This window comes from Aristolochia californica, unplaced genomic scaffold (assembly GCF_029961685.1).
Source record: "Aristolochia californica isolate CCGP_79_NKW_82.1479 unplaced genomic scaffold, dmAriCali1.0.hap1 SCAF_5, whole genome shotgun sequence".
Classification (NCBI taxonomy): Eukaryota; Viridiplantae; Streptophyta; class Magnoliopsida; order Piperales; family Aristolochiaceae; genus Aristolochia; species Aristolochia californica.
The window spans coordinates 43,321,857-43,336,241 of NW_027182214.1; the positions used below are offsets into that span (position 1 = coordinate 43,321,857).

The window sequence follows — 14,385 nt, forward strand, 5'->3', positions numbered from 1 at the left end:
GACAGGGACGAACACGAGTCCATTACTAGTCACTCATTTCATGATGACTCACTGAGCCGGATCGGTTGGTTCTGTTCGCTCTGGGCGCTCAAATTATGGGCAGACAGACACAGAAGACGACGGATAGAAAGTCGAAACGGAAAGTCCAACTCTGCCGAGTCTTAATGTCCAGTCGTTCTGGACACGGATGTTCGGGCGTCTTGCGCGTACATGCGGAAGAAAGGCTCATTGATTCGGACTCATAAACTCTGCATCCGCCACCGAATTCTAGCATTAATTTCGTTCCTCTACTTACTCAGATTGCATTCATATCTTCCCGGATTTTGACCCTGCTGGTGACTATTAGTTGCTATTGGTCTAGGACTGGTGAGCAGAAGGTCGCGGTCTTCTCCTTCCTCCTTTACTTTGTACTGTTTGTTGCTTGTTACCCGAGAAGGGGAGGGGAGACGAAAGGGGAATCAGCGATGCAAGAGAAGAACATGGTAGGACCTAGTCGACCTCTCTTTGTCTTGTTTGGTTCTTCCATCGTTCAATTCAGTTTCAGCAATGATGGGTGGGGCGCAATTCTGGCTGATGTCTACGCCCGAAAGGTGAAAAACTCTCGTATGCTTTCTTTCCTCTCCCAGCAGTTTAAATTCTTCTGCGGATTTTCTGTTGCATGTAGCAAATTTCGTGTGTTACAGTAACTTGATCGTCACCTTTTCGTCTTCGCTTATATTGGGATGCTAACTTTTCTTTGGTTTCTCATGTTGACAATGTCTGGTCACCAAAGAATTTGGTTTCTTTGGGAATTACTTGTGTCTGGTGGATCAAGTCAGTGAACCTGGTAGGCAAAGAACTGCAAACAAAACAGAGTACTGAGTTGCTTCCATTTACGATTTGTACAGGCAGATATTCTGTTGCGGGGTTACTCTGGTTGGAACTCAAGACGTGCTCTCCAAGTGATCGATCAAGTTTTTCCCAAGGTATCTGTGTTTCCTTCTCGGAGAACTTGATGTTTATAGAAATTGGTTCAGCATTTCGTTTGGTGTAGCTACTTTATCTGAATTTTTAAGTAATTTGATACAGAATGGACTGCCACCAGCTTCACTTTGCCAGTTGTTTTCTCTTCTAACCGGATCTGTCGCTGTTCTTGAAGGCCAACCCACAAAAAAGAAAAGAAAAGAAATTATGAGAGAAATGTATTTTCTATTGTTTGGCAACAAAGAATCACTGAGAGAAAATAATTACTTTCTCTCTTAGTTAATCAATTTTCTCTCACAAAATTATGGAATTTGGGGAGAAAAGAAAAGAAAATTAAACTTTAGAGGAAATTTTATTCATCAAAATTTTAAAATATTATTAATATTTTATTTTATTTTTATTTTTCTCGTGTATCCAAACGAAAAAACCTACATCCATTTTCTCTCTAATTTTTCATAGGCATCCAAACAAGAGAAAAAAAACCTCTTTCTCTTTTCTTTTCTTCTCCGTCTCTTCCTTTGCTCTCCACTTTCTGTGTTCCAAACACAGCCTAAGTTCCACTGGAAAGTTCATTTGCAAACAGTAAGTCAGTATAAGTCTTTGAGCATTTCCAAGATTGGTTCTGAATCCTTTAGTCTGAGATTGCTATTATTTCGTTTACAAGCTACCTGATCTCCAAATTTTCACATTTATGTAGGATGCAGAAATACAACCTTCACTTGTAATACTATATTTTGGGGGAAATGATTCTATGGGTGTTCACTCTTCTGGCCTGGGGCCTCATGTACCCCTTCATGAGTATGTAGAAAACATGAGAAGCATTACAAGTCATATTACGGTAAAAACATTGAGCTTTCTGTGCTGTATCTGTATTTTGTGCATAGAGATCAAAATGATTTATTGTGTCTTTAATCAGAGCCTCTCAGAAAAAACCCGTGTTATCGTTCTTACTTGCCCTCCAGTTAATGAGGAAATGCTTCGGCAGTCACAGAGGTGCTCCTCTTTCCTTGGTTTTATGTTTTGTTTGGCTTTGATAGGTGAGATTTACCTTTTTTTTTTCTTTTATCTTGTATGTGGAAACAGCTCCATATTTAGTGAACTAGTTCGTACCAACAAGGCCTGCCAAAAATATTCAGAAGCGCTCATGGATCTTTGTGAGGAGAACATTAAAGTTGTTGATATTTTCACTGCAATCCAGAAGATGGAAAGCTGGAGAACTGCCTGTCTAACGTAAGTTGTCACCTCCTTCATGTTTTGTGGTTGTTCTGGCAAGTTTCTGCTAGACGTTTACTACTATTAATAAATCATATGAAATTGAATCTATCATATACTAGTTTTAACAAATATTGTTTCTTTTCTGTTGAAATGAGTTGGTATTTTATAATCTTGTTGCTTCAATGTTGTTGTCCAGCAACGTAGAGTGGAAACAGCAGTCATGGTTCACTAATTGAGACACAGTTAGCAACGTCTGTTGAGGAGTTTGGTGTTGCTATTTAATTATGTGAAATCTTTTCCTTTATTATCTCTGAAATGTCTATGGACATCAAAATTAGTGACAACTAATCCAAGGTAGAAACTTCTTACAAAGATGGTTCCCATCTTGACTGTGGGACTAATCTTGGTCGTCTCACCAGCAGCCGTCTGGAATCGGAAAAGAAAGGTTTCTGTATCTTGCTTGACTAGCATCTGTTACTTGCCTTGATCAGCCATGGGACAATTGCTTTGCTTGTGCCAATGTCTTGTTCTTTTTTGTTTTGAAAGGTCTCCTACCCATGTTATTAAATTCAAGCAGGTTAACCGCCGAATCCTTTTTTTTTTTTTTTTTTTTCTGTTTTGCTTGGCTAGCACCTGTTACTTGCCTTGGCACTACCTTAGGAGCATTGAGCAGCCATGGAACAATTGCACTTCTTTTTTGTTTTGAAAAGTTCCCTATCCCTGTTATTAAACTCATGCAGGTTAGATGCCTCAGTGCAATGGGGGGTTGGGGTATGGCTTCATAGTGAGGTCTTGGGTTTCGGTCTCACTAAGGATATTGTGCTTTGGGTATTGGATTCATCTTCTTCAGTGGGGACTGATGTTTTGTTAGTTTCTGCCCATTATGCCTCAGGGATGGGGTTCATCTTTCTTCAGAGGGGAGCAAGATTGTAGCAGAAGAAGTACTAAAGACACTCAAAGAAGCTGAATGGGAACCATCTTTGCACTGGAAATCCATGCGAACCGAGTTTGGAGAGGATTCGTCATATGACATTGTTGGAATTGATGGGACGACAACTGTTAACATCTCCGACTGGACTTTCCACAGAAAAATCCAGTGGGAATAAGAACACGAGCTAGAGAATCAATTCTCACAGCAAGAGATTGATCCTGTGCTGTTGAATTCTCGTTGTATATGAATAATGATGCAGTTTAAAGAATTGTTAAATTCTAGACATGATCGGATGCCAGTTTAGGTGATTATGTTGCAGCATTTTATCTAGGTTAGCTGGGGAGGAACATGGGTCTCCTAGATTAATTCTCCAAGAACATCATTAATGTTAAAGACTAATCCCACATGGATTAGTGCATAGAAAGATCTTGCTGTGAAAAAAAAGTTTTCTAAGTTGTTCAATCATTTTGGGATCCAGATATGTGGTCATCAAAGTAAGAAGGCTAGATTCACAAAATTACAAATAGCACGGCTTCAATCTCGTAAACAACATAGACCGCATCTGCTGTTGAGGCAGTAATCCCATTAAATACACAAAGCAAATGATATTAGCCCAGAAAGATCCTTTTCTCTTCGTCAAATGAAATAAAATTGATCATCGAATAATACACAACAGCAAGCCAGAAAGGAAGTAAAACCCCGAGACTATTTAACAGTAATAAAAAACTAGGGGTCACAATCTACACAAGTTATCAGTTCAGCCATGAGAAAAATGACCACCACCAGCCGTGTATACATGATGGACTTCTCCAATATACTGACACAAACCAGTCTGCACAGCCCCGAATCTGAAACCAGCTCGGGAAAAAAGATGGGTTCAGTGAACCTCCAATGACCTAGAAGCGACTCAAGAAGAAAGCTGAAACCGGCCAGTTGGTTTTCTCTTTCGCCAGCCCTGAACAACAGTAGAAATTCTTCAGAATGTTACAGATTACTAAAACAAAAATGATGTCAACATAAGAGGGACGTGTTATCTCACAAATAATGCATAATAGACAAATGTTAGGCCTGCGAAAACGATAAACGCAATCTGAAATACATTGTACCTGCAAAGACCAGTTTGCACCCAACCTTGTTAACAATCATACACAAAACACTAAATAAAAGCACAACATTAAGGTCCAAACGTAGCTTTGAACTTACTTGTACAAATACTTAATACCACGTAGTGACTGCAATGTGTGGCCAAATATTTCTTGAGCAGCAGTTGCTTGTGCATAGTAAGCAAATGCTGTGGCACAGAACTGAATAACACTGCAAAAAGAATATACATTGTGAGCAACACCAATAAAATACTGAAACCCCTGTAAATAAGGGAGAAATAAAAGAGCGCATATCAGTAGAGTATCTACACTCTTAGATATACCATCACATACTGTTTATAATACATCTAGGGATATTTGGTCATTTTACCACTTTAGTAGTTAATTTTCTTTATGTAATCTTGTTCTACATGTTAAATTATATCAGTGGTTAAATTTTTATGTGTATAGGATGTGTAGTTAGGTAGATATCAGGAAATTAAGGTTTATTACGTGTATTGGGGGATTTTTGTAATTTGTAACTCAAAACACCTATTTAAGAAGTCTGGGAATTTGTGTACAGTTCCCAACAAAGCCTTTTGGGCTCTTCAAAAAAAAATTCCTCTCTTTTCTCCTTTTTCTCTCAATTTTCTCCTTTTCCTTCACCCAAATCTGGATTTTTATATGGTATCATCAATAGATCGTTGCTGGGAGCAATCTACTACAAATTCTTACCATTTTTTAAGAATACGACCTGCTGGAAAGTGAAAAATTACAGGGTTTTGATGTTGGTTCATCAAAGTTAAAACAAAATTCTTTTCTCTACGATAACCTTAGGGTTACTGGTCTTTATGAATCACTGAAGGACCCTCTACAATTTTATTACCCTAATTGGGTTCCTAATTGATTTTTTGAGATTTGCATCACCCAACCCAATTTTGGATGCCTACATCATCACCCAATTGATGGCATTAGCCCTAATTGCTACCATTTTTGCATGATATTGGTTGAAATAACTATGAATTGCTGGTTATTAGATTGTTGCTGAAATGCGCAAATCTTGTTTCTGTGTCCTAACCCTAATTTTGTAAGTAGGGCTCACCTTAGTGTTAAATCTGGAAATTGTCTGGAAGCTTAAATTGGTTATTTTATATCAATATTATGGCTGAGAAAAGATAAGTTTATACGCAGACTAGAGTAAATTTTGGGTTTAATGGAAAGGATATCATTATGATTACTTCGGAAAGATTGACAGGGCCTAATTATCTTAATTGGGCCAAGTCTATCAAAACGTATCTTATGAGTTGAAAGAAGTTGAAGTTTATTCGAGATAATCCTCCAATCTCTTTCGAGTTTATGAACTGTATACAATTTTTTTTGAGTTGAAAAGAGGAAATCAAACTGTTACAGAATATTATAGTGTGTTCCTTGGCATATGGCAAGAGATCAATGTATATCATCTGTTTACTATGAATGAAAATTAGTTGAGAAAATAGCAAAACCAACTGCTTGTTGCAAAAATTTTGGATGGTTTAGGTGTTGAATTTGATGTTATTTAAGCCCAAATGTTTGCTTCAGATGAAATCCCTAATCTCTTTACCACTTTTAATCGGAGTATGAAGGCTGAGAAAACTGTTGTACTTGGAACAGGTAAAAGAAGTAAGATACTGGAAACCACTGCTCTTAATGCTTCCAACAGTACATCAGCCCCTACAAATTCCTCTAGAGGTAAAGGTAGAGGCTGAGGGCTCAGGCAAAGGTAGAGGACATGGTGATGGTAAGTCAGAAAAGAAGTGTGTTCATTGTGGCAGAAATAATCATTATTCTAACAAATGTTGGGTTAAGTTTGGGAAGCCTGCATGGGCTAATTCTACAACTCCAGGTAGTGGAAATGGGCGTTTAGATTCTTCTATGTCGGTTACACCAGGTTCTCCAAATGAGATGCAACAATTGATGCAGCAGTAGTAGATTGCTCAACATATGACCCAGATCTTTGTTGCTTCAACCTCAGTATTTGTAGCTCATGCTTCCATCTCAACTCCTAGTTCTACCAGTGTTGACTCAGGTTTGGCAATTTATCATGTTCACTCGCCACCATCCTGGGTTCTTGACTCAGGAACCTCCAAACACATGTCAAGTATGTTGTCATTGTTTTCCGATTTACAAGAGTCTGTGTGTCAAATATGTTAATCCTATAGATGGTTCTACCTTTCCTGTTCAAGGAGTAGGCAATGTTACTCCTGCTTCTTTTTTGTCTCCTCAGTCAGTGCTTTTTGTTCCCCAAGTTTCCTCTAAATTTGTCGTCGGTTAGTTAGCTAGCCAAGTCAATGAGTTGTTCCCTCACATTTTATCCTACTCATTGTGTTTTTCAGGATCTCGCAATGAGGAAGACGATTGGTTATGCTCATGAGAGAGATAGGCTATACTGCCTGGAGAACCATCGGCAGAATAGTATTCAAGCATTACATACCACAGATTCTCCTCTATAATGGCACTTGGGGCTAGGTCATCCGTCTGCTAAAAAACTGACTCTTAAGTCTTTCCAGACTTTCCATATAGTTCTTCTTTTCAGTGCGAGTCGTGCCAATTGGGCAAGCAACACAGAAGTTTGTTTCCAGTCTTGTCTCATAGAACCAATCATCTATTTGAGATTGTACATTGAGACATCTGGGGTCCTTGTCCTGTGACTAGTCAGTTTGGTCGTAGGTATTTTATTTCCTTTATCGATGATTTTAGTATGTGTACTTCGATTTACCTTCTTAAAGAATTTGAGGCTTTTGATGTATTCAAATTTTTTTTCAATGAAATAAAAAATCAGTTTGCTGCTTTGTTTCATATCTTGCATAATGATAATGGCCTTGAGTTCATGAGTCATAATTCCAAGTCTTTTGTCAAGAACAAGGAATTATTTATCAGACATCGTGTCGTTATCCCTTAGCAAAATGGCGTAGCTAAACGTAAAAATTGCCATTTACTGGAGGTAGTTAGGATAATGATGATACATATGCATGTGCCCAAGCCTTATTGGGGTGATGTTGTTCTTACAACCTATTTCTTGGTTAATAGAGTGTCTTCATCTGTGTTACAAGGAAAAATTCCTATGCAGGTCCTTTTGCCGACTGCAATATTATTTTCTAGTTCTCCATGCACGTTTGGATATGTTTGTTTTGCTCATGTATTTGGGTCTTCCAGGGATGAGTTGTCTCCCCAAGCAATTAAGTGTGTCTTTTTTGGGTACTCTCACACACAAAAGGGGTACAAATGTTTTTGCCTGTTCACAAGAAAAATATTTGTATATACTGATGTTACTTTCTTTGAGAATATAACATTCTTTTCATTTGTGTCTCTATCTTCTGATCTTATTGTCTCACCTGAACCAGCACAATTATCCTTGTACCAGTTGATGAGTCTGTTGGACTGTCACAAGTTGTCACTATCGAGAAACCATTACATGTATATAAACGCTAGAAAGAAGTATCACCACCGACTCTCTCACCTGACCATGACTCTACTTTGTCTCAAGATCCTGAAGGTAATGATCTACATCTTCCTATTGCACTTAGGAAGGATGTTAGGAAAAGTAAAGGTACGCAGTATCCATTTTCTCAATATGTGTTTTTTTGTTCCTTATCTGACTCCTATAAAAATTTTGCTTTGTCCATTTCTACCTGCACTATCCCATTTTCAGTGCAGGAGGCCTTCTCATCTCCTCATTTGAAGCAAGGTATGGCTGTTGAAATGGATGCTTTGATAGATCAAGACACTTGGCAACTATATGATCTACCATTTGGGGCCAAAGTTGTCGGTTGTCATTGGGTTTATACTATCAAGTATAATGCAGACGATTCTATTGAGCGGTATAAAGCTTGGTTGGTTACGAAGGGGTATATTCAAACCTTTGGTATTTATGTGTTTGAAACCTTTTCACATATTGCTCGTTTGTCGGTATTTTGCTCTTAGTTGCAGTGAATTAGGGGTAATCCCTACATCAACTGGACATTAAAAACGCATTCTTATATGGTGATCTGGAAGAAGAAGTACATATGAAACAACCTCTAGGACATATTGCTCAAGGGGAGACACATAAAGTATGCAGACTTAATAAGGCGATTTATGGACTGAAGCAGAGTCCACGTGCTTGGTTTGAAAAATTCAGGCAAGTTGTGCTATCTATGGGGTTCTCGATGAGTCATTGTGATCACTCTTTGTTTGTGATGAAGAGGTCCTCTGGAATTGTCGTGTTTTTGGTTTATGTAGACAACATTATATTCTCTAGGAGTGATATTTTTGGTATAGAGGATACCAAGTCTTACTTGTCAGCACATTTTCAAACTAAAGACTTGGGACCGTTGAAATACTTTTTAGGCATTGAAGTAGTGAAAAGTAAAGAAGGCATTGTGATGACACAAAATAAGTATGTCACAAATATGTTTCAACGGTATGGTTTGTTGGGAGCCAAGCCAACTGATACCACAATGGAAGTGGGACATAATCTCCATGATGAGTAGAGTGATGAATTAAATGACAGAACACAATATCGGAGGTTAGTGAGAAAATTAATTTGTGCAACAATAACTAGACCTGGCATTCTTTTGTAGTAAGTGTAGTGAGATAGTTTATGGAACGTCCTCGGAAAGTACTCTTAAAAACTGCACAAAGAATTTTGAGGTATTTGAAAGGAGCACCAGGAAAAAAGTATTTTCTTTAGACCTAACAGTCGTATGAAGATAGAGGCTTTCTCTGATGAAAACTATGTAGGGTCTAAAGTGGACAGAAAATCAACCTCTGGATATTGTCTTCCTAGGAAGAAATTTGGTTTGTTGGCGAAGTTTAAGCAGAATATTGTAGCCCAATTTAGTGAAGAAATTGAATACAGGGCAAAGGCTCACACAATGAGCGAGTTGATGTGGGTTAGGTTAGTCTCACGAGAGTTGGGTTTCAACCAAGATGAACTGATGAACATGTTTTGTGATAAACAGGTTGTGATTTTTATTGCAAATAACCCTGTTTTCCATGAGAGGCCTAAACATATAGAAGTGGATTGCCACTTCATTCGAGATGCGGTGATGAAAATGAGGTAGTGACTCCGTTTGTTTAGTCTAGAGATCAGTTGAGAGAAGTCTTCACCAAGGCTCCTAGGCAAGCAAGAATTTATATCATTCTGCAACAAGCTGAGACTCCAGGATATATACCGTCCAGCTTGAGGGTGAGTGTTAGAAAATACATCCAGTGTATTTTGGTCATTTTACCAATTCAGTGGGTAATTTTCTTTATGTAATCTTGTTCTTCATGTTAAATTATATCAGTGGTTAAATTTTCATGTACATAGGATGTGTAGTTAGGGAGAAATAAGGAGATTAAGATTTATTAAGTGTAAAGGGGGATTTTTGTAATTTGTAACTCAAAACACCTATTTAAGAAGTCTAGGAATTCATGCACAGTTCCCAACAAAGCCTTTCAGGCTCTTCAGAAATTCCTTCTTCTCATTTCTCCTCTTCCATCACCCAAATCTGGATTTTTACATATAGGATATGCATCATTTGTCAATTAAATCTCTACCTAAGTGAAAGCAATGTTTTGTGGTGAAAAATCACTAGACTGACCATAGCCCAATATAACCAAACTACAAGCTCAGACACTTTCCAAACAGCCACAAAACATGGGATAAAATTTCAGAAGCTTTTCTCATGAGGAAAGAAAAAGAGAACAATATAAACAAACCTGATAGAGCATAAAAGTATGAGACCCACATTGAAAAGGAAAGAGTTCATTAGAGTTGCTCCCCACCTGTCACAAGAAAATCAGTGAGCAACAAAAATGGAAATCAAAACTTATCAAACAAACAAATTACAACATTAGATGTGACATGGTTCTTTACTTCATAGGATGAATGGTTATGAAAACCAATCTTAGGCCTAGCATCATAGCTCCTGCAATCACTGCAAGAAGAAGGTAGAAGCAGAAGAAGGCAAATGCTGCTGTCCCTAGAAGGCCTTGTAAACAGAAAAAAAAAAACATATAGTTCAAACAATAATCCCAGAAAATACACCAAAGAACAGAAGATAGATAAAAAGAGAAACCAAAAAAAAAAAAAAAAAACTCTGACAGCATACCCCATACATCATCCAGCTTGATGAAAACCTCATTCAGGAAAGAAGAAAGTGGAGGATCAATCAAGAGATATATAACAATATGTGCAATCCAAGCCACAGAAACGATCAATCTGAAGACAATAAAATAGAGTATGTTAAGCCAGAAGAGTGCTGTTTGAACAGGAATCAGCAAAAGGAAATCAGTATGGAACAAAAAGAAACGATATCCATTTATTCAAAGAACCCAAAAGGTAGAATCCCTAGAACAAGTCAGAGAAAAACATTGTAAAATATTTGAAGTGCAAGAAAAAAAAATCTGAAAACAGAGAGGTAACTAGATCCTCAATCTGGGAAAATGCCAATGGTAAATAACCTATAACCACTCTTTTACCTACAAAATGATCAGAAAATGTTTCAAATTGTCTGAGAAACTCCAAGACAATCTAAACAAGATAAAGTAATTTGACCCATCACACCAGTAAAGCCAGAATATAATCTTTTATACATTTGCTAAAACGTCTAGAGCTAGACTCACTGTTATCAGGTATATGCAATGAGAAGTATCTTTTAACTATTTGATAACACACACAAGCTACACCCCTTTCCCTTAGTGAGGCTTGAACCAAGACATTACACTAAAAACCCACTCATGTGACCTTTGAGCCAAAGGCCCAATCCACAATCCCTCATGTAGCATAAAGCTGATTTTGGCTTACCCAATACTGCAATACCTATTAATAAAACAATGTCTACATAGTCCATTAAGATGACACAACCTCTAAAATTAGTTGAACCAAGTTCTCATCATTAAATATTTAAACAATAAAAGAATATACAGAAATATTGAGCCATCCAAATCTGTCATACAACTCTAATGGAAGCAACTGCCATCAGTTACACCTCTGGGCAAAATGACAACATGAAATCTCTTCCTGAGTTTGTTAAGAAGAAATCTGACTTTCCATCGAACAAAATCATCATGCTCTTGAAATACTGGGACAAAGCTGATTGTGTCACACAGAGATTTAGCTCTCTCACAGTATTTCATTGCTAAGAGGTTCATAGTTTAAAAAACATGACTATGTATTATTTCATGTGCAAGTCTTCGCCATAAAAACAGATTTCAGGATAAAATAACATTGGGCTGGTTTCTTCTCAGTGCCCTATATGGAACAAAGACGACAATGAGGAAACATACAGCTTGTTTCCCTCTAAATAATGTCACAACTCAAAATTTTACACACATTTAATGAGAAAAGAAAATTTTCAATTTGAGTGCTTACCCTATGACACCCAAAATGAGCTTCAAAAAGTAGCCAAGAACAGTGAAAGCCCAAGTGGCCTCTGCCTATATGAATTATGTGCAGATATAAGAATCAGCATAAATAATAACCAAAGTTACATTGCAGATCAATTATGTAACTTTACAGCAAGCACCTTTTCTCCTTGAGGATACATCTCCTCCAAAGCCTTCACATCTTCTTCCAAAAGGAGCAATTCCTGTAGAAGCACACAGTAGATTTCTGGATCATATTATCGATATTTAAATGAACTGGAGTGCAGAATTCATACAAAATTTCATAATAAGCTTTAAAAGAGACCAAAAGTAGCAGCGGCAAAAGACATCTATAAGAACTGTGAGGTTTGAAAAGCATCTTTGCCGTGTACCTTTTCAACTGCCTTTACATTTTTACGCCATTTTCTCCCCTTAGAACCACTTCGCTCTTCCTGGTGAAGAGCATCAGCAGCTTTTTTTACCTCTCTTGCTTTTTTGCCAAGTTCGGTTGCTTCCTGTAGGATTTAGCACCATTAATCTATAAGCATTGGTGCTGGAAAAATGAGCTTTCACTATGAAATTTACAAGAAAAAGAGTTGATAATAATAAATTATGTTTCATTGTATTAAGCACCTTAATGTACTGTGAGCGAGTAATAACAGACTTTGGGCGCCTCACAAATGAAAATATAAGTCCTAATGGCAAGCAGGCGATTCCAACACCTCCAAATATCTGAATAAAGCATCATTAAAATACAGTCAGAGCTTAACTATCTGTGAGACTGCATGCAAATGTATGTTCATTAGTAGTTAAACTGCAGGTTTCATGTTAAAGAAACATACAGAGAAAAGCACAGATCCAACAATGGTCGCGAGAGCAACCACGTATTCTGGAAAGGTAGCCCTCATGGTCCAAGTCTTTTCAGATGAAGCACTTGCTGAGTATGCAGAGCACTAGAGAAAAGGACAGCCAACAGTAAGTATAAACAGAATCAGGAAGAAATTAACCACGATTTGAGGTATATAGATATTGAAATACAACAGATTTTTTTCAATATGAAAATATCATGAGAGAAATAACAATCAGACAAATAAAGAAACTTATTTAGAAAAAGAGAAAGAGTGTAGAGGCATAGAACCTGATGATTTGATGTCCCAATACATGGTTGGGTGCTTGAGAAATCCGTCAGAGAACTGGGAAATGTTGTTGCAGATGATGAAAGATGCCTAACTGTGAAGTCCACCTTTCCAACAAGTCCTGAAACCGGTAAAAAATAAATGAAGCACTATTATTTGGGCTCAATATATTTGAAGAAGAAATTACAGATCTTGAGCTTAAACATCCACTACAGTTTCTTTGCAACTGACACGGGGATAAATAAGCACAAGAAATGTTTCATATGTATGGCACTAGTTGAGACAACAATAGGAAGTGGCTACCATTATGTTTCATTTAAACACGATGCCAAAAGGTAGGTCTTATGAAAACAGCCTCTGCGAGCCCCCAGCTTGACAAAATATTTCAGTTAGAACAAGTAAATGGTACCAACAGATGCCATGAATGGTAGGAACTCCAACTCGTTATTATACAAACAGTGGGAAAAAGTACATTATCTACAACAATTGAGAAAAGTCATGAGTGCAAATGCCATACTGCAAAGGGGTCACCAATAAAATAACACTCCCAGAGCTTCCTTATGGAGGTTTCCACGATGCAAAAATTGGTGACATACGACACTAGAATTGCAGTATTGATGGTTTGAGTTATCATATTAATGAATTGAAAATCTCGACAAAAAAAGCTCTATGCACTCGCAAAAGATATAAGATAGATGCTTCACGTCCACATCGTTGCAACAGAAAGACAAATTGCTGGAAACTAACCATATAAAATGCCCAGCAACAGCGCGCAAACAATGGCGGTCATCCCCACCCACAGCAGAGCACTCTTTACCCGATTCCCCACGCTCCTGCATATTGTGCATTACCATCGCTTACCGTCCTATTTGCAAAGAAATGAATGCAAGTAAAAGAAGAAAAGAGCTCACTTGTCCTGATCCCCTTCGTAGAAGAACATGGCGAAGGGGATAATGAAGAAGACAAGTATGGCGTCTGCAATATAGACAGCAAGCCAGAGATCCTTCATGGGTAGGGTGAGATTGCAGGCACCATTGTAGATGGCGTTCCGACAAGCCTGTCTGTTGGCCACGTCCGCCGGAAGCATTAAGATCGAGATTACGGCGACGGAAATACCAAAAACGACCACGAATTTAGGGAAATAAGCCTGGTTCTTGTCATCGGGATGCTGGTAGTTCACAAGAAGATAGACGCTGACGAGAAGAACAAGGACACACACCACTATAGCAACAATCAACAGAGCTAAATTGAAATCGCCCATTGTTGATCTCTCCTCTGCCTATCCTTCTTGCGCCTCTATCTTTTGCCCTTACTTTCGTCTTCGCCTCCTCTTCGTTTCTGTTTAATCCGGTGATAAATCATGTGATTCGATCTGTCCGAAGACCGAAATATGCCGCTCTCCCTGGCTCAAATCTGTCTGAAGGCGCCCCACGGTCGCCGGTGAGTCCTCACTTTCTTTTTCCTTTCTGTTTTGTTTCCGCTGATCGAAATCGGGGGTCTCCTGCTCGAACGCGTGAAGGGCGAAAATCGTGATTTCCAACACAAATTAAACTTAAAATTAAATGACCATATTGCCCTGCTTCATTTGAGGCTTTCGACGAGTAAGAGTTAGTGTTTTTCTGATCTGGCAAGAAGGTTTTCCGTAATTAGGCGGTACAACCTGTTGAAGAGAGGAGACCCATTATTTTAT

At 38.1% G+C, this 14,385-nt stretch overlaps 2 protein-coding genes across 2 annotated transcripts; one reads left to right on the forward strand and one right to left on the reverse strand.

Annotated features, from left to right (window-relative positions):
- The first annotated feature begins 113 nt into the window (after positions 1–113).
- Positions 114–3,394, forward strand: LOC137965509 (GDSL esterase/lipase WDL1-like). The gene is made up of 6 exons (XM_068811769.1): positions 114–590; positions 888–965; positions 1,661–1,801; positions 1,880–1,956; positions 2,047–2,193; positions 3,071–3,394. The coding sequence occupies exons 1-6, from the start codon at positions 465–467 to the stop codon at positions 3,282–3,284; spliced, it is 783 nt and encodes a 260-aa protein (XP_068667870.1). The 5' UTR covers positions 114–464; the 3' UTR covers positions 3,285–3,394.
- Positions 3,395–3,647: 253 nt separating this feature from the next.
- On the reverse strand, positions 3,648–14,203 carry LOC137965508 (LIMR family protein At5g01460). Its single transcript, XM_068811768.1, has 14 exons — positions 13,607–14,203; positions 13,443–13,528; positions 12,698–12,816; positions 12,402–12,512; positions 12,193–12,291; positions 11,952–12,074; positions 11,721–11,783; positions 11,567–11,631; positions 10,305–10,414; positions 10,070–10,184; positions 9,913–9,978; positions 4,313–4,423; positions 4,149–4,215; positions 3,648–4,064 (listed from the first exon to the last, which is right to left on the reverse strand). Exons 1-14 carry the CDS (start codon positions 13,954–13,956, stop codon positions 4,017–4,019), a joined length of 1,533 nt encoding a protein of 510 aa, XP_068667869.1. The 5' UTR covers positions 13,957–14,203; the 3' UTR covers positions 3,648–4,016.
- Between the last annotated feature and the right edge of the window lie 182 nt (positions 14,204–14,385).

Bases quoted from the DNA above. Each gene is read 5' to 3' on its own strand.
- LOC137965509 (XM_068811769.1), top strand. From the start codon at position 465: ATGCAAGAGAAGAACATGGTAGGACCTAGTCGACCTCTCTTTGTCTTG. The intron at 591-887 runs GTGAAAAACTCT...CGATTTGTACAG, and splicing joins CTGATGTCTACGCCCGAAAG to GCAGATATTCTGTTGCGGGG. The intron at 2,194-3,070 runs GTAAGTTGTCAC...ATTATGCCTCAG, and splicing joins TGGAGAACTGCCTGTCTAAC to GGATGGGGTTCATCTTTCTT.
- LOC137965508 (XM_068811768.1), bottom strand. From the start codon at position 13,956: ATGGGCGATTTCAATTTAGCTCTGTTGATTGTTGCTATAGTGGTGTGT. The intron at 12,513-12,697 runs GTTCTATGCCTC...CCTTTTCTCTAG, and splicing joins TTGGGACATCAAATCATCAG to TGCTCTGCATACTCAGCAAG. The intron at 11,784-11,951 runs GTACACGGCAAA...GTGCTTCTACAG, and splicing joins ATGTAAAGGCAGTTGAAAAG to GAATTGCTCCTTTTGGAAGA.